This window comes from Chiloscyllium plagiosum, chromosome 31 (genome assembly GCF_004010195.1).
Source record: "Chiloscyllium plagiosum isolate BGI_BamShark_2017 chromosome 31, ASM401019v2, whole genome shotgun sequence".
NCBI classification, from domain to species: domain Eukaryota; kingdom Metazoa; phylum Chordata; class Chondrichthyes; order Orectolobiformes; family Hemiscylliidae; genus Chiloscyllium; species Chiloscyllium plagiosum.
In genome coordinates this window covers 16,700,657-16,724,278 of record NC_057740.1, presented here as the reverse complement: position 1 = coordinate 16,724,278, position 23,622 = coordinate 16,700,657, and the positions used below count along the sequence as shown (strand labels likewise).

Sequence of the window (23,622 nt, the reverse complement as noted above, 5' to 3'; positions counted from 1 at the left end):
TGAGGGTGAGAGGTTGGAGTGGGGCAGGGGGGTAGACAGGTTGAGGCGGTTAATGTCCCGGCGGCAGTTGGAAATGAAGTGGTCGAGGGCGGGTAATAGGCCAGCGCGGGGTGTCCAGGTGGATGCAGTGTGTGGAGGTGGGCGAAGGAGTCCTCGGAAGGTGGGCGGGAGTCCTGATTGTGAAAGTAAGCTCGAAGGCGGAGGTGCAGCGAGTTGAGTAGAGTAGTGTAATGTAATGTAATTGAATCTCATTGGATTGTAACTTAATTTAATACTATTTCACTTAATTTGAGTTTATTTTAACTTGGATTAAGTAAATAGGAGATGATTGTATCCCAAAGAGTACGACATAGTTTATTGTTAACATTACTGTAACATAATAATGTGGTATTATTTGTACTTTTCTGTATTTTTGTACTTTTATAACTTTTTTTTTGTAAAAGAGTAAAAATTTTTCAATAAACATATATAAAAAAACTAAGCCCAAATGCAATCTATGTCTGTCAAGTATCTAAAAGAGATACCAACCACAGGACAATCTACATGATGGCTGAATGGGCTCATCCTTTGCTGTACATAACTAAGATCTATTATTAAATAATAAATAATGATATAACGGAGCATGTGTTAGAGTCATAAAGTTGTACAGCACAGGAACAGACCTTTCGGTCCAACTCATCCATGCTGTCCAAATAGCCAAATCTGACCTACTCCCTTTTGACAGCATTTGGCCCACACCCCTCAACTCTTCTAATTCATATGCCCATCCAAATTCCTTTTAAATGTTACACTCCAACCAGCCTCCACCACTTCCTCTGGCAACTCATTCCATAGATGCACTACCCTCTGCAGGAAAAGGTTGCCTGTCATGTTCCTTTTAAATCTTTCCCCTCTCACCTTAAACCTATGCCCTCAAGTTTGGACGCCCCTACCCTGGGGAAAAGACCATTCATCCTATCCATGCCCCTCATGACTTTATAAACCTCTATAAGGTGACCCCTCAGCCTCCGACGCCTATCCCCAGCCTATACAGTCTCTCCCTATAGCTCAAACCTCCAACCTGGCTGCATCCTTGTAAATCTTTTATGAATTCTTTCAAATTTAAGTGTTGCTGAGAAGCAAAGGAATGTGTTTCAGGACCTGATTGGTGATGGTTTTAATGATTGATAATCAGTTGTTCAATGAGTTAGATGATTCATTGTTTAATGACTCACTGAGTTTACGTTCACAGATATCAATGAATGTGCTGACCCTGTAAACTGCATCAATGGCCTCTGTGTGAACACCCCTGGGAGCTACCTGTGTAACTGCCCGACAGATTTCGAGCTGAATCCTACAGGGGTTGGCTGTGTGGGTGAGTCCTAGTTCTACGTTTGGAATGATTCAATGACAGTAGCAATTAATGATTCCATGGAAACAGAAACACTGAACTGCAGAAAATGGCAAGCAGCTGGTGAGAGCACAGGTTTCAGTCAGGGAGACAGAGACCAACAGCAGCAACGAATCTCCTGCCCACTTAATCATTGAAATCTAATTGACAGGACTCTTCTCGGTATAATTATGTTGATATAAATGGGGAATGTACAACCCTTTAAACCCTCAGCTAACTCACCCAGGGCTGTGATTTGCTAAGCTTTGCTGACTGTAAATTCCAACTGCTCTGGCACTAAACATGGGCAATATTACAGAATTTCCATTATGCCATGAATTGGAAGACATAAAATCCAGTCCTCCATCTCTCAGTGATAGAGTGGTACCCAGGGCATTTAACAGCCTGCATCCCTTATCTTTGCAGATCCTTCCTCAGTCTTTGTATCTTCTGTACTGTTAAATCTACCACCCTGTTAATCTCCATCCACACCCCATATATGCCTTTTACTGTCAGGAACTGTCACTTTTTAATCTGCACTGGGAAAGTTCGAAACTTCCCCTCCCATAAGTAAATTTCCAAAATATTTATGCATCCTCCTCTGCCCAGTGACTCATCCTCCTCCATCCACTGAAATAATTATCCCCTCCACCTCACTAGAGCTGTATTTAGTGACAGACTGACACACAATTGAGGAAACCAAACGCAGATTGGACGACCATTTCTTATCATTTCTGTAAATGTCACTCTGAGCTTCCACTCACTTGTCACTTTAACTCTCTACCTTTCACCCACTCGGATCTTCCCATTCCCATTCTTAGCCGCAATTTTCCAGGGAATCTCCAGGAACAGAACTTCATCTTTTGGCTTACCCCTTTACAGCTGTCTAGACTCAATCTGCGTTCAATCTCTCCCCAGTTTTGTTTCCTTTTATTCACTCCACCATAAAATTGAACCCATAAATGCGTTTTTCTCTCTCCACAGATGCTGCCAAACCTGCTGAGTATTTCCACCAAGTGCTTCTCTGAATTCCTAATAGGTGGCCTCATACACGTCTCTGTAACAATCACTTAAAATGACAGCAATGTGGAAGGTTGTGCATGTTGTATATTCACAAGGAGTTATAAATACCTTGTTGGACAGTCCTGTTTTATTTTGTGTTGCCTTTGCATTCTGTGATGTTCGTATTGATCATTTTATGGTAGCCTCTGTACACAGTTTCAGTCCCAACATGAATTCATAATTTCTGCTTTACTTTCTTACAGATACCCGTGTGGGTAATTGCTTCCTGGAAACCTTGCCAAGGGGAGATGGCGGGATTTCATGCAGTGCAGAGATCGGTGTTGGTGTCACTCGAGCCTCATGCTGTTGCTCGCTGGGAAGGGCTTGGGGAAACCCTTGTGAATTCTGCCCTCTAGTCAACTCCAGTAAGTGCAGCTGATGTGTCTCAGATACTTTGACCATGCTTTGATTGGGTGATCAAATTGGAGTGATCATGAAGACAAGGGCAGAGTTAATTGGATAGTCAAGAAGGGAAGATCTAACATTTCATGAAGTGTCCTCTTGCACAATAGTTCAAAGAGAGCCAAGAAGGATTTTCCTGGAATTACATCCCAGTAAGGAGCAGATTAAATATTTCTGTGTTTGTAACAAGTCATGCGTTTTGCATGATGCTGAGGTTTTACCATACCAACTGCAACAATACCAAGCTGCCCAGATTCTTCACTCTTTGTTCTATTTGAGTGTCTGATCACAGTAGAATGTTTATTACAGACCTATGCTATCCCAGTGTTTGATTTCAGGGATATTTTGGGTCCTGCATTATGTCCTGCAGTCACCAGGCAGGAGTTAGCATCTTCTTAGCAACAAGACATCATTTGGATCTCAGTTTTCTTTACTGAATTCAGTCAGACTGGCCCTAGGATAGCAGAAAGCAGTCTGAGATAAAGGGCTGGTGTAATATAGGGGCCCTGTACCTTTTACATTTCAATTACTTAAGTTTTTCAAAAAATGAAGGGAATCCTAACTGAGCAACGATATTGCATCATCACAGTAGAGAAAAATAAGAAAGGTTGATGACAGTAAATTTGCAGGCTGGAACTAAGAGAAGGATGGAAGGCTAGAGATAGAGTAAAGGATGAGATGCAAATTGAGGATTTGGGGTGTGATAGAATTTGTAATGAAGAAAATGTTTTGTGTCAGGTGATAAACATTCTATTAGCTGATATAAAGACTCTAAAAATGTATGTTTACTATATGGATTCTCTTGCAGCTGAATACAAGACTCTATGTCCAGGAGGGGAAGGTTTCCGACCCAATCCTATCACTGTCATTCTGGAAGGTATGTTGCATTTAACTGAGTACGTTTAGGAACAGAACAAATGTAGACTGCAGTGTGACTACTGATTGTCTTTTTCAGATATTGATGAGTGTCAGGAGTTACCAGGCCTATGTCAGGGTGGAAACTGTGTGAACACATTTGGCAGCTTCCAGTGTGAATGTCCAGCTGGATATTACCTGAATGAGGACACTCGTATATGTGAAGGTGAGAACGGACTGATGACCCTGAACCTCGACTTCAGGTTCTTGAAATAGAAAGGAGGCTGCAGTTACTGTAGAAATCTGCATGTCTATCACTTTGAATGTATTTCTGTCTATCCATAGCTTTAACTGTTAGCCAGGGGAGATTTACACGAGAATGGTCCCAGGAATGAACAGTTTAACATATGAGAAATGTTTGAGGAGTCTGAGTTTATACTCAAAGTTTAGAAGGATGAGGGGGGATCTAATTGAAACATACAGAATACTGAATTACCTGGACAGAGTAGATATTGGGAAGATGTTTCCATTGGTAAGAGAGACTAGGGCCTGAGGGCACAGCCTTAGGAAGACCTTTTAGAATGGAGATAAGGAGAACCTTCTGCAGCCAGAGAGTGGGGAATCTGTGGAATTCATTGCCACAGAAGGCTACAGAGGCCAGGTCATTGAGTATATTTAATACTCAGATAGATAGGTTCTTGGGTATCAAGGGGATCAAGGGCTACGGGGAGAAAGCAGGAGAATGGAGTTTGAGAGACTTTGCAGCCATGATTGAATGGCGGAGCAGACTCGATGGGCTGAATGGCCTAATTTCTCCTCTTATGCCTTATGTTCTTATATCTCCTGGACTGATAAGTCTGACTTGAGTTTGTATATGGAGCTAAGTACACCATTTAACTAAAGGTAAAAGAATGTAGATATTTTAAATCCATTGCTCCAATTTCCTACTCTCTCTCCTATCTTACCCTTCCTGTTTTCCCCAGTCTCATTTTAACCTCAGTCTGTTTTCCCTATTTTCCAATCTCACCCAAACTCTCTTGATCTCTTACTGTAAACCTATGTCTCTGCATTTCTCCCTGTCTCTTGACCTGAACTTTCTTGTCTATCTGTCCCTTCTGAACACTCTCCCTCTTCCGTTCCATTCTCTGTACTTGTTAATTTATTTGCTCTAATCTCTTCTATCCTGTCTATTCCTAAGCTCACGTTCCTAAGAGACTTTAGTTATCTGTTTTTCCTGATTCTCAGTCTCCAGATGAGCACAAATTTTGAAAATAAATGAATGTGTTTTACCTTCAAAAGCTTTTTAAAGGAGGGTGATGGCCTCTGATCCAACAATAGCTTGTGGTACTGTCATTCACATTAAGACTACCCTTTGTAAATTTTTTTTAAATATCATGAATTCATTTCATGTCCATCTTAAATGTTAGTCCTCTTATCTGTCTTCCTGACTACAGTCACTATTTACCTTAGTCTTTTCCTTAAACTTTAAAACCCCATCTCAGATTACTGCCAAATCTTTTCAAAGCTTGAAGAAAGTACTATTTCTTCAAAGGTGTCACTGAACTGGTCTAATGAATCAATGCTGCATCTCTTCCATTAATTTTATATCATAATAATATCCTATGGATTCAACAGAACTTTGCTTCGTTATTCTAATGTTTCAGGTTCATTTTACAGCCTTACCTAATGTACTTTTAATAACCTGTGCATCTCCAAATTAAGAAACGTCCACTCTACAGCTCCATTTTAAATCTTAACATTTTCAGATGTATCTCATTCCCGCATCACTACTTCAAAGTGTACTAATCGCATTGAAGGGTAACTACATGTATGTGCCAATCTTTGTTGACCTGCTTACAGCTTGCTGGAATCTGTCACAATGTTCCACATATTTGTAACACGCCAACAGAAACATGTCTTTCAGTGCATTTCAACAGTAATCCTTCAATTTCTAAAAATTGCTTCAAAATTGTTACGTAGAGTAGATACGAATGGCCTGTGGAATACCATGTCTGTTCTAAGAAGCGATCTTTTACCACAAATTCATTACGTTCCTTTTTCTATTCTCTTGGCCACATTATCTACATGTTTGACAATTATCTCTCTTACACTTGACTTACTACATTTTGAAAACCATATACACCACACGTGGGTGGCATGGTGGCACAGTGGTTAGCACTGCTGCCTCATAGCGCCAGAGACCCGGGTTCAATTCCCGACTCAGGCGACTAACTGTGTGGAGTTTGCACATTCTCCCCGTGTCTGCATGGGTTTCCTCCGGGTGCTCCAGTTTCCTCCCACAGTCCAAAGATGTGCAGGTCAGGTGAATTGGCCATGCTAAATTTCCCGTAGTGTTAGGTAAAGGGGTAAATGTAGGGGAATGGGTGGGTTGCGCTTCGGCGGGTCGGTGTGGACTTGTTGGGCCGAAGGGCCTGTTTCCACACTGTAAGTAATCTAATCTAATCTATTACATTTCATAAAGCTCTTCTCTCTGGTTGTCTTCTGTTAATGGGATTTGATTGATTTTAATGGATATCTTTATTCAGATATCGATGAATGCACCACTCACATTGGAATCTGTGGACCTGGAACATGCTACAATACTTTGGGCAACTATACCTGTGTCTGCCCTCCGGAGTACATGCAAGTCAATGGAGGAAACAATTGTATGGGTAAGAGACTGGAGCTCAGCATTGTGCCCCATGTTCAGATATTACAGAAAATATGATGATTTGTAAGAAATACGATAACTGACAAGAATCAAACCTTTAAGAGATTTTGGATCAGCTTCATGCACAGCAACAGCAATGACATACTCAGTATGCAATTCAAAACAAGTATGGAACTAAGTATGGAACTATGGTATAAATTCTGTACCATACAAGATAGTGCTTCAAGTGCTAAAACTATATAAATTATAATGGGTCAACATCTCTGTAATCTATCAGACCTCTTCGAAAGAGAGTCTTCTCAAAAACCACTAATGTATTATAAATCCAGACACAGGGGAGCTGCAGTATATCATTAACTCAAGCTAACCACATCTCTTTGTTCCATATAAATCAGCTTGCTGTTGACATTATTAATACCTAATGATCGCAATTATAAAAGGACAGTCTGCCATTTTTCACAGGTAATACATACCTGTATAAAAAGTGACCTGGTGCATGATGCACACTTTACAAGTACATGTTGTCCATTTTTTGTGTGTCATGTGAACCCTCCAGTACGGTGCTGCTTCCTACCCAGCATTCACTTGTATACAACCGACACACCCCTTTCATTTACCTGGAATGCTCAGTCATATACAGAGAAACCTCGGTTATCCGAACGAGATGGGTGGGCACTATTTCGTTCGGATAATTGATTATTCAGTTAATCGATTCAGTGCCATTCCTCTGGGGGCTCGCCCGCCCCCAACCCCATCCAACATTGCCCCCAACCTACCACCAAGATCGTCACCCCGTCCGACCTCCCCCAACACCGCTCCCATCCACCCCAACACAGCGCTCTCCCATCTGCCCCAACACTGCCCCGCCCCCAACCACCATGTGATCCCCATGGGCCCCACCCCCTTCCGCCCCCACCCCTCTCCAGGGCAGCTGGACTGGACACCAACAACAAGACTGCTGCTGCTGCTGCTACTGCCTTTTGCGGGGGGGAAATCTTCAAATAGTGCATGCGCGTGCACACACACACACACAATTTTACTGTAACGTTTTGACAGGTTCCACCCTTGCCCCGTACAGGACAACATTGGAGAGATTATCTGGGGAAGGGGGGTTAGGGTACACCCCTATGTAGAACTCCAGGAAAAGTGTGGGAAGAGAGAGAGGGAGGGTGGGAGGTCAGTCATTTAGAGACGGTGCCTGTGCTCCCATCAGTCCAGGACTGTTCTTGGCAGCACTTTTAATCACTGTAAACAAAAGACACGATCAGTGTTGGACACACTAGTTTGATGTAATATTTCTGTCGGGACCTCGAGATCTCCTTCAGATAATCCGATTTTCAGATAATTGGTATTTGGGTAATCAAGGTTCCCCTCTATAGTGTGAACTTGGATATTGTAGGCATTTTTATATTGTCCACATATATAATGCTTACTCTTACATAATAATGTTCAATTATATATAGCATGCAATATCAATGAGTGCTCATTCATAGCATTCACTTATATAAAGTATTAAAGCAATCATTTCTGCACTAAGAGGAAGAGGGGAGTAGAGGTTGAGGAGCGAGAAGAAGGAGAGAGACGGTAGGAGGTAGAAAGAGGGAAATGTCTATCATTGCTATAAAATGGACAGCCCTATATAGTTTTCATTAACATAGAGCACTCATTCCAATATGGTTCTGATTTTATTTGATGTTGAACAGTCTTAAATAGTGCAGATTTGTATATCATTTTCACTTACAGTGGGCACTTCTATCTGACAAGCTCTCCCATCTAGCAGGTACTCCCATTTGGCTATCTCTTATAAACAACTATACATCCATTTCCATATAGAATGTACCACAGATGTGGTGCTCGGATTTTCCATTCTAAGCAGTTTTAGGACAGAATTTCCTCTTCCCAATTTTATATGGCTCTGGGCCAGCAGCAAAGTCAGACAGAGACATAAACTGTCGGTTGTGGGTTTTCATTGTAAGTGTCGGTTAGTTCCCATACATTCCAAGACAGGGTGTTTTAAATGAATAAACGTGACGGTAGAAAGTTAGAAAACTTGTTTTCCAGCAGCTTTACCAAAGGAGCAGAGAATATGAGTGATGCTGAAGAAACAAAATTCACAGTGTTCCTACGAAAGAATAATGTGCAGAAAGCTAGTGTGGATAGAATGGATCAAGTGGCCTCCTTCATGATATGATTCAAGTTTACATGTCTAAGGAAAATCAATTGAGCCTGACCTCAGGAAATGGCTTGAGTAAAGGCTTGTGTTGAGGGTGAAGGCCCATTGAGACAGTGACAGCAATAACCTTTATTAATAATGTCGCAAAACTGACCCAACACATTCGGGTCAACAAACTCGAATCTGACACCAGCTTACGAAAGAAAATATTAAGACAGGCAACCAAAACTAGAACAAAGAGGTACGTTTTTAACAGGCTTCATAAAGAAGGAGAGAAGGATGGAAAGGTGTAACCATGGAATCAATTCTATTTTTCAGCCACACCTTACTGCAGTCCCCTCCGCCCTGACCATGTGAAAATCACTATTATCTCATTGCCGGGCGTTATACCTGTCAATCAGTTTAGAATATTGGTTTCAGCTGGTCTGTTTGTATATAAGCTGCATTCAATGGAGTGGTTGTGACTGTGAGTGAAGTTTATATTTATCAGGCACATTTAAACGTCTTTCTGTTCTGAATTGTGGCAGATATGAGGAAGAGTGTCTGTTACCGCAACTTCAATGATACATGTGAGAATGAACTCTCCTTCAACATGACCAAGAAGATGTGCTGCTGCTCATACAACGTGGGCAAGGGATGGAATAAGCCATGTGAGCCCTGCCCCACGCCAGCTACATGTGAGTGGAACAGATATCATGCTGTGGAGTCAGGGGCATAGGTTTAAAATCTATATTTTAACAAAAGCCCGCTACTGGATGGTAACGGTCAGTGGGTGGGCAGGGATGGTCAGTGAGTGCACAGTGATGGTCATTGAGTGGATGGTTATGGTCAGTGGGCAGTGATGGTTAGTGCTTGGTTACAGTCAGTGAGTGGTGACAGTCAATGGGAGGGGTCAGTGACAGTCAGTGGGTGCGTAGTTAAGGTCAGTGGGTGGATGGTTACGGTCATTGGGATGGGTCAGTGATTGTCAGTGGGTGGTCAGTGATGGTCAGTGGGTGAACAGTGATGGTCAGTGGGTGGGCCGTGAGGGTCAGTGGGTGGGCAGTGAGGGTCAGTGGGTAGGCAGTGATGGTCAGTGGACAGTAACGTTCAGTGGGTGGGCAGTGATGGTTAGTGGGTGGATAGTGAGTGTCATTTGCTGAGTATTGATGCTCAGTGGGCAGTGACAGTTAGTGGATGGTCAGTGACAGTAAGTGGGTGGACTATGAGGGTTAGTGGGTGGTCAGTGGGTGGTCAGTGACAGTGAGTGGGTGGTCTATGAGGGTCAGTGGGTTGTCAGTGACAGTGAGTGGGTGGTCTATGAAGGTCAGTGGGTGGGCACTGATGGTCAGTGGGCAGTGACAGTCAGTGGATGGATGGTGACAGTCAGTGGATGAGTATGGATGGTCAATAGGTGATGGCGATCATTGGGCAGGCAGCGATGGTCAATGGGCAATCACTGTCAGTGGATGGTCAGTGCGTGTGTTCAGTGGGCAGTGACAGTCTGAATGGTGGTGATGGTCAGTGGGTGGACAGTGCCGGTCAGTGGGCAGTGGCAGTCAGTGGGTGGACGGTGAGGATGAGTACATGGGCAGTGACAATCAGTGGGTGGGCAGTGATAGTCAGTGGATGGGCAGTGGATGGTCAGTGAGTGGATGGTAACAGTCAATGAGCTGTGAGGGTCAGTGGGTGGCCAGTGATGGTCAGTGGGTGGAAGTGACGGTCAGTGGGTGGTTAGTGATGGTCAGTGGATGGTTAGTGGGTGAGCAGTGATGGGCAATGGGCAGTGATGGTCAGTGGATGGACTGTGATGGTCAGTGGGCAAACAGTGTTCATCAATTGCCAGTGACAGTCTGGATGCTGGTGATGGTCAGTGGGTGGGCAGTAACATTCAGTGGGTGGACAGTGAGGGTCAGTGGGTGGATAGTGATGGTTAGTGGGTGGACAGTGAGTGTCTTTTGGTGAGTACTGATGCTGAGTGGGCAGTGACAGCCAGTGGGTGGACTGTGAGGGTCAGTGGGTGGGCACTGATTGTCAGTGGGCAATGACAGTGAGTGAGAAGTGACGGTCAATAGATGGTGGTGGTAAATGGGTGGGCAGTGATTATCAGTGGGTTGGCAGTGATGGTCAATGGGCAATCACTGTCAGTGGATGGTCAGTGATGTTCAGTGGGCAGTGACAGTCTGGATGGTGGTAATGGTCAGTGGGTGGATAGTGACAGGCAGTGGATGGGCTGTGGATGGTTAGTGGCAGTGATGACCTGTGGGCAGGCAGTGATAGTTAATGCGTGTACAGTGATGGTCAGTGGACAGTGACAGTCAGTGGGTGGATGGTGACGGTCAGTGTGTGGGCAGTGGATGGTCAGTAGGCAGTGACTGTCTGTAGGCAATGATGGTCAGTTGATGGACAGTGGTCATTTGGACGTGGTAAACGCTGTTGATGATTTTATGTAATGACTCCCTCTGGGATAAAATGAGGTGAAAAGTAATGACAGGATCAGAGGTGAATGTTGATTGTGCATTGTCTATTATGAAACTACCTTTTCAACATGCACATGAGGTGAAGTGCTAAGTGTATGCTGACTGTAAATGATGGGGTAAAATGATGACTGACTGAAATTTCTCCTTCAGCTCACTATCAACTCCTGTGTGGGAATCAGGCTCCTGGCTTCATCATTGATATCCATACGGGCAAACCAGTTGGTGAGTATCCATTGCTTTTTTCCACGGTCAGGATCTGTAACTGTTGCTGCACCTCTGGAATAGTCATGGACAATGCAAACTGAAATTAGTTCCATCATGTTTTTGATATTAAAAGTAACTGGAAGATATATCAGGAATATTATTTGTTGATATTTGCAATGGAGTCTGAGCAAGTTAACTCACAAATCAGTCCATATTGTTAGGTTGGGATCTAATGTCGAAGGGATTGTTAGAATCTGGCCACTCTGTGCCATACTCTTTCAGTCAGTCGCTTCTTAATGTTCTATCATCTCGGTTCTTCCTCTTTCCAATACAAGGCAGGTATATCATAGAGAATGCAATCAATGGGTTCATAGGCTCATAACAATGCCTGTTGTAATGTGCAGCAATGTCCTCTTTTTATAAAAAACACCCCTGAGGCAAGCATTACCTGCAGTCTGTTTGTGAGTCCCCGGTTCTCAGAGTTAAGTTTAATTTGATGTGGAGATGCCAGTGTAGGACTGGTTTGGGCAAAGTCAGAAGTCACACTACGTGAGGTTATAGTCCAACAGGTTTATTTGAAATCACGAGCTTTCAGAGCGCTGCTTTGATTCGATACACATCAAATGGAGTTTTAAATAACCCTTCAGGTACTCTACTCAAGCATTCTAAATATAATCAACAAAGCATTTCTGAATTTTGGGCATGAAATATTAATTATAAAAAGGCTGATCAGTGTGAAAATAAATTTGCTCAACATCTTTAAGGTTAAATTAGAATGGAGTTCTTAAAGGAAAATTGTTCTTTTTCAACAAAAAGGCAGATTGATTTCAGTTATTTTTTGACGGGAATTGGGCTGAGCCACATAACCTGTCAGCGTAGTGGACGCGGTGGATTTGGAAGCCTGTTGTTTACAGGATTGTAATTGAGCAAGGTTAGGGATAATTTTCAGCTTATATGTATATTTCATGTGCAGATATTGACGAGTGTCGGGAAATCCCAGGCATTTGTGCGAATGGCGTCTGTATCAACCAAATCGGTAATTTCCGCTGTGAGTGTCCAATGGGCTTCAGCTACAACAATGTGTTCCTGATCTGTGAAGGTAGGCAGTTATCTTATCACTGCGTTCCTCTTCTAATACATTCATTTTGCCATATTGACAAGCTATGTCCTGACATTCTAATGAAGAATATTGAAACCCTCTCTTTGCCTGTTGTTTTGGGTTAGATATTGATGAGTGCACCAATGGAGATAACCTGTGTCAGCGGAATGCCGACTGTATCAACATCCCAGGCAGTTACCGCTGTGAGTGCTCCCCGGGCTTTAAACTGTCACTGAGTGGAGCCTGTGTGGGTGAGTAGTGTCTGATATTTTGCCCACTAGTTGTCAATGTCTGTTGAAGAATGTTGCCGATCCCTCCAGTTCTACAGCTGGTTTTCAAAATGCTAAATAGGAAATGACATTGGGTGTGAAAATGTAGGATCTCATCGTGTTTCATTTATCTAGAGGTTAGAGTGCCCCCAGTGCACCTCATACTTCTTGAACTTATTACTGAGATATTTTTCTCTGTCACTCTATCAGGGCGAGTTCAGTCTGTTGGCAGGTGGTTGGGGAAAGGAGTGCTTAATCCAGCCTGTCCCTCTGGATGCCGAAAGTGAGGACTGCAGATGCTGGAGATCAGAGTCCAGATTAGAGTGGTGCTGGAAAAGCACAGCAGATCCTTCATCAGGGATGGGGCTTTTGCCTGAAACGTCGAGTTTCCTACTCCTCGGATGCTGCCTGACCTGCTGTGCTTTTCCAGCACCACTCTAATCTAGACTCCTGTCCCTCTGGATGGTTGTGTACAATCCTCCTCATCTGTGTGGATAATAAGTACAGACCTCCCAGTCCATATGGATAGGCTGGACAGATCTCCTGCCCTGTGTGTGGTTTGTAGCTCCTCATTCTGCAGATGTGGTTTAAAATCCTTTCTTCCAATGTCTTTTTCTAACAGATCGTAATGAGTGCCAGGAGATCCCCAATGTGTGTAGCCACGGAGAGTGTATTGACACAGAAGGAAGTTATCGGTGTCTTTGTCACAATGGGTTCAAAGCAACAGCTGACCAGACAATGTGCATGGGTGAGAAATCTCACATCTTCATTTGCTCAGAGGACTGGATCTAACAGGGGTTAAAGGTCATGCTGCTTGTCTTCCTGGTTGAAAAGTTGAATAGCTTCCAGAAAGCAGGCTGCCCCGCTGTGATCACAAGTTGGGGGTCAGCCGTAACCAGATAAGGATGGGATTTCTATCTGTTAGGGAAAGGCCTTGAACTCTGATAGCTGGTCCACACAGCCTGAAATCTGCTGCTGCTCAGAATACAGACAGTGCCAAGGAGAAGATGGTGGATTTAGAGGCGAGTCTGAGGATTTGGTAAGACAGGGAATTGGAGGACGGGGCTTTGGGGTTGGAGTTTTGGAGGATGAGCCAGGAAAGAGTTTCACTGGAGAGAGGGGGAGCGGGAGATAACACCTTCCATGGGGGTGTGCTCTGATGGGTGGACAGACTGGCTGAGGCTTTCCTTATCCAGCATGTAATGGGGGACAACTCAAAATTATGCATTTGGCTAGCCACCCATCCTGTGTTACATGACAATGTCTCTACTCTGCAAATATGCCGGCTGATAGCATCATTGAGAGCCCGTCTGCTCATCGAGTGTCAGACGGTGAGTGAGCCAGCTGTGTGTTTGTGTTGTAGATATCGATGAGTGTGACCGGCAGCCCTGTGGGAATGGAACCTGCAAGAACACCGTTGGATCTTACAACTGCCTCTGTTTCCCTGGATTTGACCTCACCCACAACAACGATTGCATGGGTAAGGGAAACAACGTCAGTCTGGTGAATACTCCTGAACACTAAACACCACCTAGCCTCATACTAAATCTTCATTCTGTTACAGTATCGAAATAGAGCCCAGGAATCTCCCATTAGAGCCCAGGGCCCCTAAAACAAAATTCATGGATCATCCATTAGCATGGCACAGATCAGCATACACCACAAGTTAAATTTCAAATATCAAAGATACATCAAATTCAACAAACAACGTTTTTACAATTATGTTAGAAAAATGAGGAGCCCCTGGAAAACTGATAGTGGTGAAATTGCCCACGAGATTTGGGCAGATACTCTATTCTGCAAGGCCTCGATAATTCACTGATTTAAGTAATGGAATAGAAAGCAACATATCCAGATTTGTGGAAGACACAAATAGTTGGCATTGTTAGTAGTACAGGTGGAAGCATAAAAGTACAAAGAGATCTTCCGAGGTTTGTGCATGGACATGACTGTGACAAATAGATTTCAATGTAAGCAAATGTGAAATCTGAAAAGATTAGAACGGTATTTTCCAAAAGCAAGAAGGAGTAGAGAGTCAAAGTACAGTGGGGAGTACAGATATGTTAAAATTATATAAATAGTCATCAAATAATAAGAAAGGTGTTTAAACAAAATACAAAGGGGTTGAATTTGCTGTTCAGTAATATAAGCTCCTAGTCAGGTAACATTGAGAGTACGTGAGAACTTTTGAGCACTATTTGAGGAAGACAGAGTGCCAAGGAGCTTGGTCAGAATGATACCCTGGACTCCAAGGGTAACATTGCAAGGAGCCAGAGCAAGATTTTTCAGGACTGAAATTCGGAAACACATCTCCTCACAAATATTTGTAGAGGTTTTATATTTTCTTTGGCAGTTAACAATTGGTGTGATATCAATTGTTCATCTTTAATCTGAGCTTGATAGATTTTTGTTAATGAAGGGTATTAAAGGTTATAGGATGAAGGCGGGTAGGTATATGGATTTAGATCATATCATCATGGTCTTATTGAATGGCAGAACAGGCTCAAATACAAACAAAGCACTACATGTGTTTAATTCAGATAAATGTGAGGTGCTGCATTTGGGAAAGCAAATCTTAGCAGGACTTATACACTTAATGGTAAGGTCCTAGGGAGTGTTGCTGAACAAAGAGACCTTGGAGTGCAGGTTCATAGCTCCTTGAAAGTGGAGTCGCAGGTAGATAGGATAGTGAAGAAGGCATTTGGTATGCTTTCTTTTATTGTCAGAGTATTGAGTACAGGAGTTGGAAGGTCATGTTGCGACTGTACAGGACATTGGTTAAGCCACTGTTGGAGTATTGCGTGCAATTCTGGTGTCCTTCCTATCGGAAAGATGTTGTGAAACTTGAAAGGGTTCAGAAAAGATTTACAAGGATGTTGCCAGGGTTGGAGGATCTGAGCTACAGGGAAAGGCTGAACAGGCTGGGGCTGTTTTCCCTGGAGCGTCGGAAGCTGAGGGATGACCTTATAGAGGTTTACAAAATTATGAGGGGCATGGATAGGATAAATAGACAAAGTCTTTTCCCTGGGGTCGGGGAGTCCAGAACTAGAGGGCATAGGTTTAGGGTGAGAGGGGAAAGATATAAAAGAGACCTAAGGGGCAACATTTTCACGCAGAGGGTGGTACGTGTATGGAATGAGCTGCCACAGAATGTGGTGGAGGCTGGTACAATTGCAACATTTAAGAGGCATTTGGATGGGTATATGAATAGGAAGGGTTTGGAGGGATATGGGCCGGGTGCTGGCATGTGGGACTAGATTGGGTTGGGATATCTGGTCGGCATGGACGGGTTGGTCCGAAGGGTCTGTTTCCATGCTGTACATCTCTATGACTCTATGTGCTGGAAATCTGAAAGAAAACAGAAAATGCTGAAGAAACTCAGCAGATCTGCAAGTACTTCTGCCAGACCTGCTGAGACATTCTGGAATTTTCTGTTTGTGTGGCACATTAGTCTTGAGGGGTTGAATGGCCTGCTGTTGTTTCGCTGTACCTTGGACCTTGTTGCTCAAACATCCTGCTACCAGAATGGGTATGAGCTTACCATACACATCATTCATGTTACCTATTGCTGTATACATAGAAAGATCACTGTGTAATTATTTCCTGTATAATTAACACCATCTTTTTTCCTGTGGAGCAATATAAGATGTGAGAGAGCTAGTTTCACAATGCAGGAGCATGGTTGGAAAGAGTAGGGAGTGAGATGGGATTGGGCAGGATTAGGGCAACAATTAGATTTTAAAAGGCAGCCAATTGTCGACATTTTACTTTTGTCTAATATAATCCCAAAATGTTTCTTCCATCTTGGTAATGATATTGTTTTTATATTTTAGTCCCCTCAGAATTTTTTTAAAATTCCTGTTTCTTCACATTGCTCAGTTTCATAATCAGTTTAAAAATTCCCATTTTAAAGGAGAATATCATTTTCTTTTCTCCTCTTTTTAGATATCGATGAGTGCTCGACTCAGATTGGTCAGGTCTGTCGAAATGGGCAGTGTATAAACAGTATCGGCTCCTTCCAGTGCCTGTGTCAGGATGGCTATGAGCTGCCACCCGATGGGAAGAATTGTGTTGGTGAGTAAACAGTGTTTGGTCGGAATAGAACTTCATCAGCTACGTTTCATGTCTGCCATTTCCCTACATCACAGTGACTAAATAACTCAGTCAGATCTTCCTCTGATAGCTTTTATTGTCTCTATTATCTTAGAATCCATACAGTGTGGAAACAGGCTATTTGGCCCAACAAGTCCATACTGACCCTCCGAAGAGCATCCCTCCCTAGCCTATCCCTGTAACCCTGCATTTCCCAACGCGAATCTACCTAGCCTACACATCGCTGGACACTATGGGCAATTTAGCATTGCTGTGGTTCTGTTCACCGAGCTGGAAGTTTTTGTTGCAAACGTTTCGTCCCCTGTCTAGGTGACATCCTCAGTGCTTGGGAGCCTCCTGTGAAGCGCTTCTGTGGTGTTTCCTCCAGCATTTATAGTGGCCTGTCCCTGCCACTTCCGGTTGTCAGTTTCAGCTGTCCGCTATAGTGGCCGGTATATTGGGTCCAGGTCGATGTGTTTGTTGATGGAGTTTGTGGATCACATAAAAACTTCCAGCTCGGCGAACAGAACCACAGCAACGAGCACCCGAGCTACAAATCTTCTCTCAAATTTTGAAAATTTAGCATTGCCAATCCATCTAACCTGCACATCTTTATCAATGCGGTGAACCCTACAACTCAACAAAGAAATGAAACTGGATAGACCACCTAGGCACAGGAATAGAAAATAGCAGAAACAGACCGATCAACCCTGCGAAGTCCTTCTTACTTACATCTGGGGGCTAGTGCCAAAATTGGGAGAGCTGTCTCACAGATTAGTCAAGCAACAGGCTGCCATGTCATACACACGGAATCATACCTTATAATGTCCCAGACACCACCATCACCATCCCTAGATATGTCCTGTCCCACCAGCCAGTGCGACCTAGCAGAGGTGGTGGCACAGTGATAGACAGTAAGGAGAGAGTTGTCCTGGGAGTCCTCAACATTGACTCTGGATCACATGATGTCTCATGGCTTCAAGTTAAACATGTGCAAGAAATGGCACGGTGGCTCAGTGGTTAGCACTGCTGCCTCACAGCTCCAGGGACCCGGGTTCGATTCCGGCCTCAGGCGACTGTGTGGACTTTGCATGTTCTCCCGGTGTCTGCCTGGGTTTCCTCCCACAATCCAAAGAAATGTAGGTTACATGAATTGGCCATCCTAAATTGCCCATAGTGTTCAGGGATATATAGGGATAAGTGTTGGGGAATGGGTTTGGGTGGGATATTCTTCGGAGGGTCGGTGTGGACATGTTGGGCCAAAGGGCCAGTTTCCACACAGTAGGGATTCTATGAAGAAAACCTCCTTTTGATTACCACATACAGTCCTTCCTTGGTCAATGAATCGGTACTCCTCCATGTTGAGCAGCACTTGGAGAAAGCACTGAGTGTGGCAAGGGCATAAAATGTACTCTGGGTGGGGGATTTCAATGTCCACCACCAAGAGCGGTTTGGCAGCATCACTACTGATCCAGCTGGAGATAGTAAGGACTGCAGATGCTGGAAATAAGAGTCGATAAAATGTGGAGCTGGAAAGGCACAGCAGGTCAGGCAGCACCGAAGGAGCAAGAAAGTCGACATTTCAGGTCAGGACCTCATTTCGAATCACGATGAAGGGTCCTGACCCGAAACGTCGATATTCCTGCGCCTCCAATGCTGCCTGACCTGGTGTGCCTTTCCAGCTCCACATTTTATCTATTACTGATCAAGCTGGCCGGGCCCTAAACGATGTAGCTGCTAGAAGGGGTCTGCAGTAGGTGGTGAGGGAACCAACAAGAGGGAAAAACATGCTTGACCTCATCCTTACTAATCTACAGAAGCATGTGTCCGTGATGGTATCGTAAGAGTGACCACCGCACAATCACTGTGGAAATTAAGTCCCACCTTCACATTGAGAATAACCTCCTGGTTGTGTGGCACTAGCACCGTGCTAAATAGGACAGACTTGAAATAGATCTAGCCAGCCAAGGCTGGGCATCCATGAGATGCTGTGGGTCATCAACAGCAGAATTGTACTCCAGCACAATCTGTAAGCTCATGGCCCAGCATATCCCCCACTCAACCATTACCATCAAGCCAGGGGATCAATCATGCTTTAATAGAGATCGCAGGAGGACATGCCAGGAGCGACAACAGGCGTACCTAAAAATATCCCCATCCTCAATAATTGAAGAACCCAGCACATCAGTGCAAAAGGTAAGGCTAAAGCATTCCCAACAATCTTCCTCCAGAATTGCCAAATGGATGATCCATCTCAGCCTCCACCTGTTGTCCCTACCATTACAGATACCAGTCTTCAGCCAATTCAATTCACTCTATGTCAGTTTAAGGTATGCTTGGAGGCTGGATACTGCAAAGCCTATGGGCCCTGACAATGTTACTACAGAATTTGCCACTCTCCTAGCCAAGCTGTGATGGAAGGTGTCATCAACACTGCTATCAAGCAGCACCTACTCAGCAATAACCTGCTCAGTGACGCCCAGTTTGGGTTCCGCCAGGGTCACTTAGCTCCTGACCTTATTACAGCCTTGGTTCAAACATGGACAAAAGAGCTGATTTCCAGAGGTGAGGTGAGGGAGACAGCCCTAGACATCAAGGCCACATTCGATTGAGTGCAGTACCAAGAAGCCCTAGCTAAATGGGAATAAATGGGAATCAGGGGCAACCTCTCCACTGATTGGAGTCATACCTGGCACACAGCAAGATGCTCATGGTTGTTGGTGGTCTGTCATCTCAGCTCCAGGACATCTCTGCAGGAGTTCTTCAGGGCCAACCATGTCCTAGGCCCTACCATCTTCAGCTGCTTCATCAATGACCTTCCCTCCATCATAAAGTCAGAAGTAGGGACGTTTACTGCTGGTTGCACAATGTTAGCACCATTTGCAACTTCTCAGATACTGAAGCAGTCCATGTTCAAATGCAACAAAATCTAGACAATATCCAGGCTTAGGCTGACATTCGCATCACACAAATATCAGGCAACGACCATCTCCAATAAGAGACAATCTAAGCACCACCCCTTGACATTCAATGGTCACTGAACCCCCCACTATCAACATCCTGGGGGTTACCATTGACCAGAAACTCAGCTGGACCCACCGCATAAATACAATGGCAATAAGAGCAGGTGAGAGATGATTAACTCTCCTCCTGATTCCCCAAAGTCTGTCCACCATCAACAAAGCAAAAGACAGAGTGTGATGGAATACTCCCCAATAGCCTGGATGAGTGCAGCCCCAACTGTATTTGAGGCCTTGATTAAACGCAGAAGCTTGACACCATCCAGGACAAAGCAGCCCACTTAATTGGCATCACATCCACACGCATCCACTCCCTACACCACCAATGCTCAGTAGCAGCAGTGTGTACTATCTACAAGGTGCGCTGCAGCAATTCACCAAAGATCCTAAGCTAGTACCTTCCAAACCCATGACCATTTTTTTTCAGAGGACAAGGGCACCAGATAGATGGGAACACCACCCCCTGCAAATGTAATCTAATCTAAATCTAATCTAATCCCCTCCAAGCCTCTCACCGTCCTGACTTGAAAATTTATAATCTTTCTTTCACTGTTAAAATTCTGGAATTCCCTCCCTATTGTGGGAATTGTGGGTCAACCCACAGCCGGTGGACTGCAGTGGTTCAAGAAGACAGCTCACCATTTCAAGGACAACTAGGGACAGGCGATAAAAGCTGCCCAGCTAGTGACGTCCATGTCCCACGAGTGAATTAAAAAACACATGAGAGCCAAATACACCCTTATGTGGTTTCTAGCACAGCTCAATGTTTATCAGGAGCAAATACTGTCTGTAAGCCAGCTGGCAGCCAAACTATATGTCACTCTAACTGCTCACCCTTTGCAGTCACAGGATCACACTGAGCTACAGCATAGCAGCTGAATGTAGGTGGTCCTGTTTTTGGCCTGAGGTCTCGATTTCAGGAACTGCTGTTGTTTGGTGATGAATCACAACCATTTCAAACCAACTGTCTTTGTCTGGAAAGTACGTACACTAATGCTTGGTCCTTGGCTATATCAGGAAGTTGTGCATATAAAACTTTCTCGACGAAGAAATCTATTCGACAGGCATGCAATCTTTAATGTAATTTTCTTAAAATGTTCAATGTATTTGAGGCCTTGATTAAATGCAGAGATTGGAGAGAACTACCAGGATGGGCATTTGGATAGCATGGGGACTAAAGTGTGTTGTATAGTTGGTATGTGATGGATTGTCAAGAGTTTTTCTTTAGTTGCACTTGTGGTTTTCTTATGTGCCAGTGTTTTTTTACCTATAATTTCATCCATTGAAACTCCATCAAAATTCCCCTCCAAACCTTGCACCCATCCTGACCTGGAAATATGTCACCTTTCATTCATGGATCAAAATCCTGGTATTCCGTTGCTATCAGTTCTGTCAGTGTCTCTCTACTACATGAACTGCAGCTCACCATCACTATCTCCAGGACAATTAAGGATGGATAATAAATACTGGCCAAACCAGTAACATCCAATAATTGTATTAAAAGTCACAGATAATAGCATTTGATAAATGAGTAGATGAGAGAAGATTATAATGCTGTAGGATTTTATATAGCAAACTTAATGTCAGAGGATATGAACATAAATTTAGCGAGCTTTTTTTTCTGAAATAGTGAACAAAGGAGATTATTGCAATACTAATGTGTTCACGTTACCATTCTGTTAAAGCTAATATCATGGAGATTCAAGATGGCAGCGACCCAGCAAGTCTGAGTCTGTACTGCTCTGCCTAAGACTCAGGCAAAGTGGTGCACCCGCCTTCACCACAACTTTAATTCATTTAAAATAGCTTTTGCCCAGCACACTTAGTCATTTTGCATCAAACTTGAACAGTTTGGTGCTGTTCTTCAAATGACTAAGGGCAAAAATTCCCAAAGTTCGCAACAGGCAGGGACCCCTCCCCCTCCAGCAACAGCGGAAATGTCCCCAGCCGCCTCAGGAGACTTAACCTGCAGAGGCGAGCTTGATCTCCGGGATCAACAGGCTGCAGGAGAGGATTGACCCCCTCATCGAAGAATCCAGGACCAGGTGGGAGTCCTTCTCGATCATGCTGCAGAGAAATTGAAACACTCGAAAAATGCGTTGGAGGGCGGAGCAAAAGGCCGCGACCTCGGAAGCTGCTGTAGAGTCGGCCATGGGCCGGGTCTGGGCCCTTGAGCAGCGAGTCCAAACCTTAGAAGAACACATCGACAACCTCGATAATCGGGGTCATCGAAAAAATATTCGGTTGCTGGGCCTTCCTGAATGGGAAGAGAAAGGCCAGCCCGCAGTTTGTTTGGAGCAATGGCTCCCTGAAATTTTAAAGTTGGAGTCCGGATTAGGCCAGGTACGGGTGGAGTGGGCCCACCAGGTTGCAATACGCAGGCCCAGGCCAGACCAGCGCCCCGCCCGGTTCTGCTCTGGCTCCAATGCTATAAAGAGAAGCAGATGCTCCTGGAAGCCTCTAGAGTCCTGGGGCAGGATCCCCAGGCCATGATGCACAAGGGTTCCAGAATTATGTTATTCCAGGATTTGTCACCAGCCGTGGTCCGCAAGAGGAGGGAATTTGATGGGGTGAAGAAGCACTTAAGAGACCTAAATATCCAATATTCCTTGCGTTACCCAGCAACGCTGCGCTTCAGCCACGAAGGATTCGTATACAACTTTGGATCTCTGGAAAAGGCGAAAGAATTTTTGCACTCTCTTAAATAGACTGTAAGGTTCCAATCATATGGATAGCGATTTTGCTTTGCTTCCCCCTCTTGGTTTACCCCTTCTTACCTTCTCCATCCCTTTTTTGTTTATTACCTTTTCCGGGGGACAGGGAGGAGGGCTTATTTGTTATTCACTATGTGAGTTCTCTTTTTACAGGCCGTGCGGCTTATTTAATTTGTGTGGGAGGGGGGCTTGTTTTGTCCTTTTTTTTAGGACGAGGTTCTCTTCTTCTGATTTAGTTTTCTAATATTTGCCAGGATTGTAACTTTGTAGTTTTATATATTCATATTTTGTATTATGTTTGCTAAACACATCTAGGTGTTGGTGTGGAGGGGGGAGCGGGGGTGGGTCACTCACTTTTAACTTTGGATTTATAGAACACTTGAATTTGTCTACTCCATTTTATAATGCCTGGGTCGAGGGCGGGGCACTAGTTAGAAGAGGTTATGGTGGGGTTACTGATAGGTAGTTATGCCCCGTGGGAGCAAGGGGGAAACTCTCCTTTCAAATGTGTTTTGTATTTTTTTTACTTCGGAATAGTTTTTAATTGTATTCGTGTAAGTGTCTTAAAGAATTTTTGGTTTTGTGAATTTTCCATGGTCTTTACTCAGGGCATTTTTGGTGGAGTTCTTCCTCATGGGGGGTCTCAGGCCTACCTGGACGATCATGGCTAGCTATTCACTTAGGTGGTGCACCTGGAATGTCAAGGGGAGTAATTCACCAATCAAAAGGAAGAAGATACTATCAAACCTCAAAAAAGAAAGTGTTGATATAGTTCTTTTACAGGAGACACCTCTACTTGACAAAGAGCACTTAAAATTAAACAGTGTGGATATGACCAGGCCTTTTTTTAATCTTTTAGCTCAAAACGTAGGGAGTAGTCATCCTCATTTGGAAGAATCTTCCTTTTAAAATCTTAAGCCAGATGAAAAATGGATATTTCTGATGGATATGGAAGGATCCCTTGGGACCTTGGAGGGAAGTGAGGGGGGAGGTGTGGGCGCAAGTTTTGCATTTCTTGCGGTTCCAGGGGAAGGTGCCGGGAGTGGAGGTTGGGTTGGTGGGGAGTGTGGATCTGATGAGGGAGTTGCGGAGGGAGTGGTCTTTCCGGAACGCTGATAGGGGTGGGGAGGGAAATATATCCTAGGTGGTGGGGCCTGTTTGGAGGTGGCGGAAATAACGAAGGATGATATGATGTATCTGGAGGTTGGTGGGGTGGTAGGTGAGGACCAGTGG

The 23,622-nt window shown here is 44.1% G+C and overlaps 1 protein-coding gene across 1 annotated transcript in view; it reads left to right on the top strand.

The window, feature by feature from the left end:
• The window catches only part of fbn2b (fibrillin 2b), a 165,431-nt gene that overhangs the window by 90,182 nt on the left and 51,627 nt on the right, over positions 1–23,622 (top strand). The window contains exons 29-40 of the mRNA XM_043721603.1: positions 1,232–1,354; positions 2,635–2,796; positions 3,642–3,710; positions 3,789–3,914; positions 6,235–6,360; positions 9,060–9,209; positions 11,142–11,213; positions 12,169–12,294; positions 12,420–12,545; positions 13,186–13,311; positions 13,927–14,043; positions 16,509–16,637. Coding sequence (XP_043577538.1) covers positions 1,232–1,354; positions 2,635–2,796; positions 3,642–3,710; positions 3,789–3,914; positions 6,235–6,360; positions 9,060–9,209; positions 11,142–11,213; positions 12,169–12,294; positions 12,420–12,545; positions 13,186–13,311; positions 13,927–14,043; positions 16,509–16,637 — 1,452 coding nt within the window. The remainder of the gene's footprint in view (positions 1–1,231; positions 1,355–2,634; positions 2,797–3,641; positions 3,711–3,788; positions 3,915–6,234; positions 6,361–9,059; positions 9,210–11,141; positions 11,214–12,168; positions 12,295–12,419; positions 12,546–13,185; positions 13,312–13,926; positions 14,044–16,508; positions 16,638–23,622) is intronic.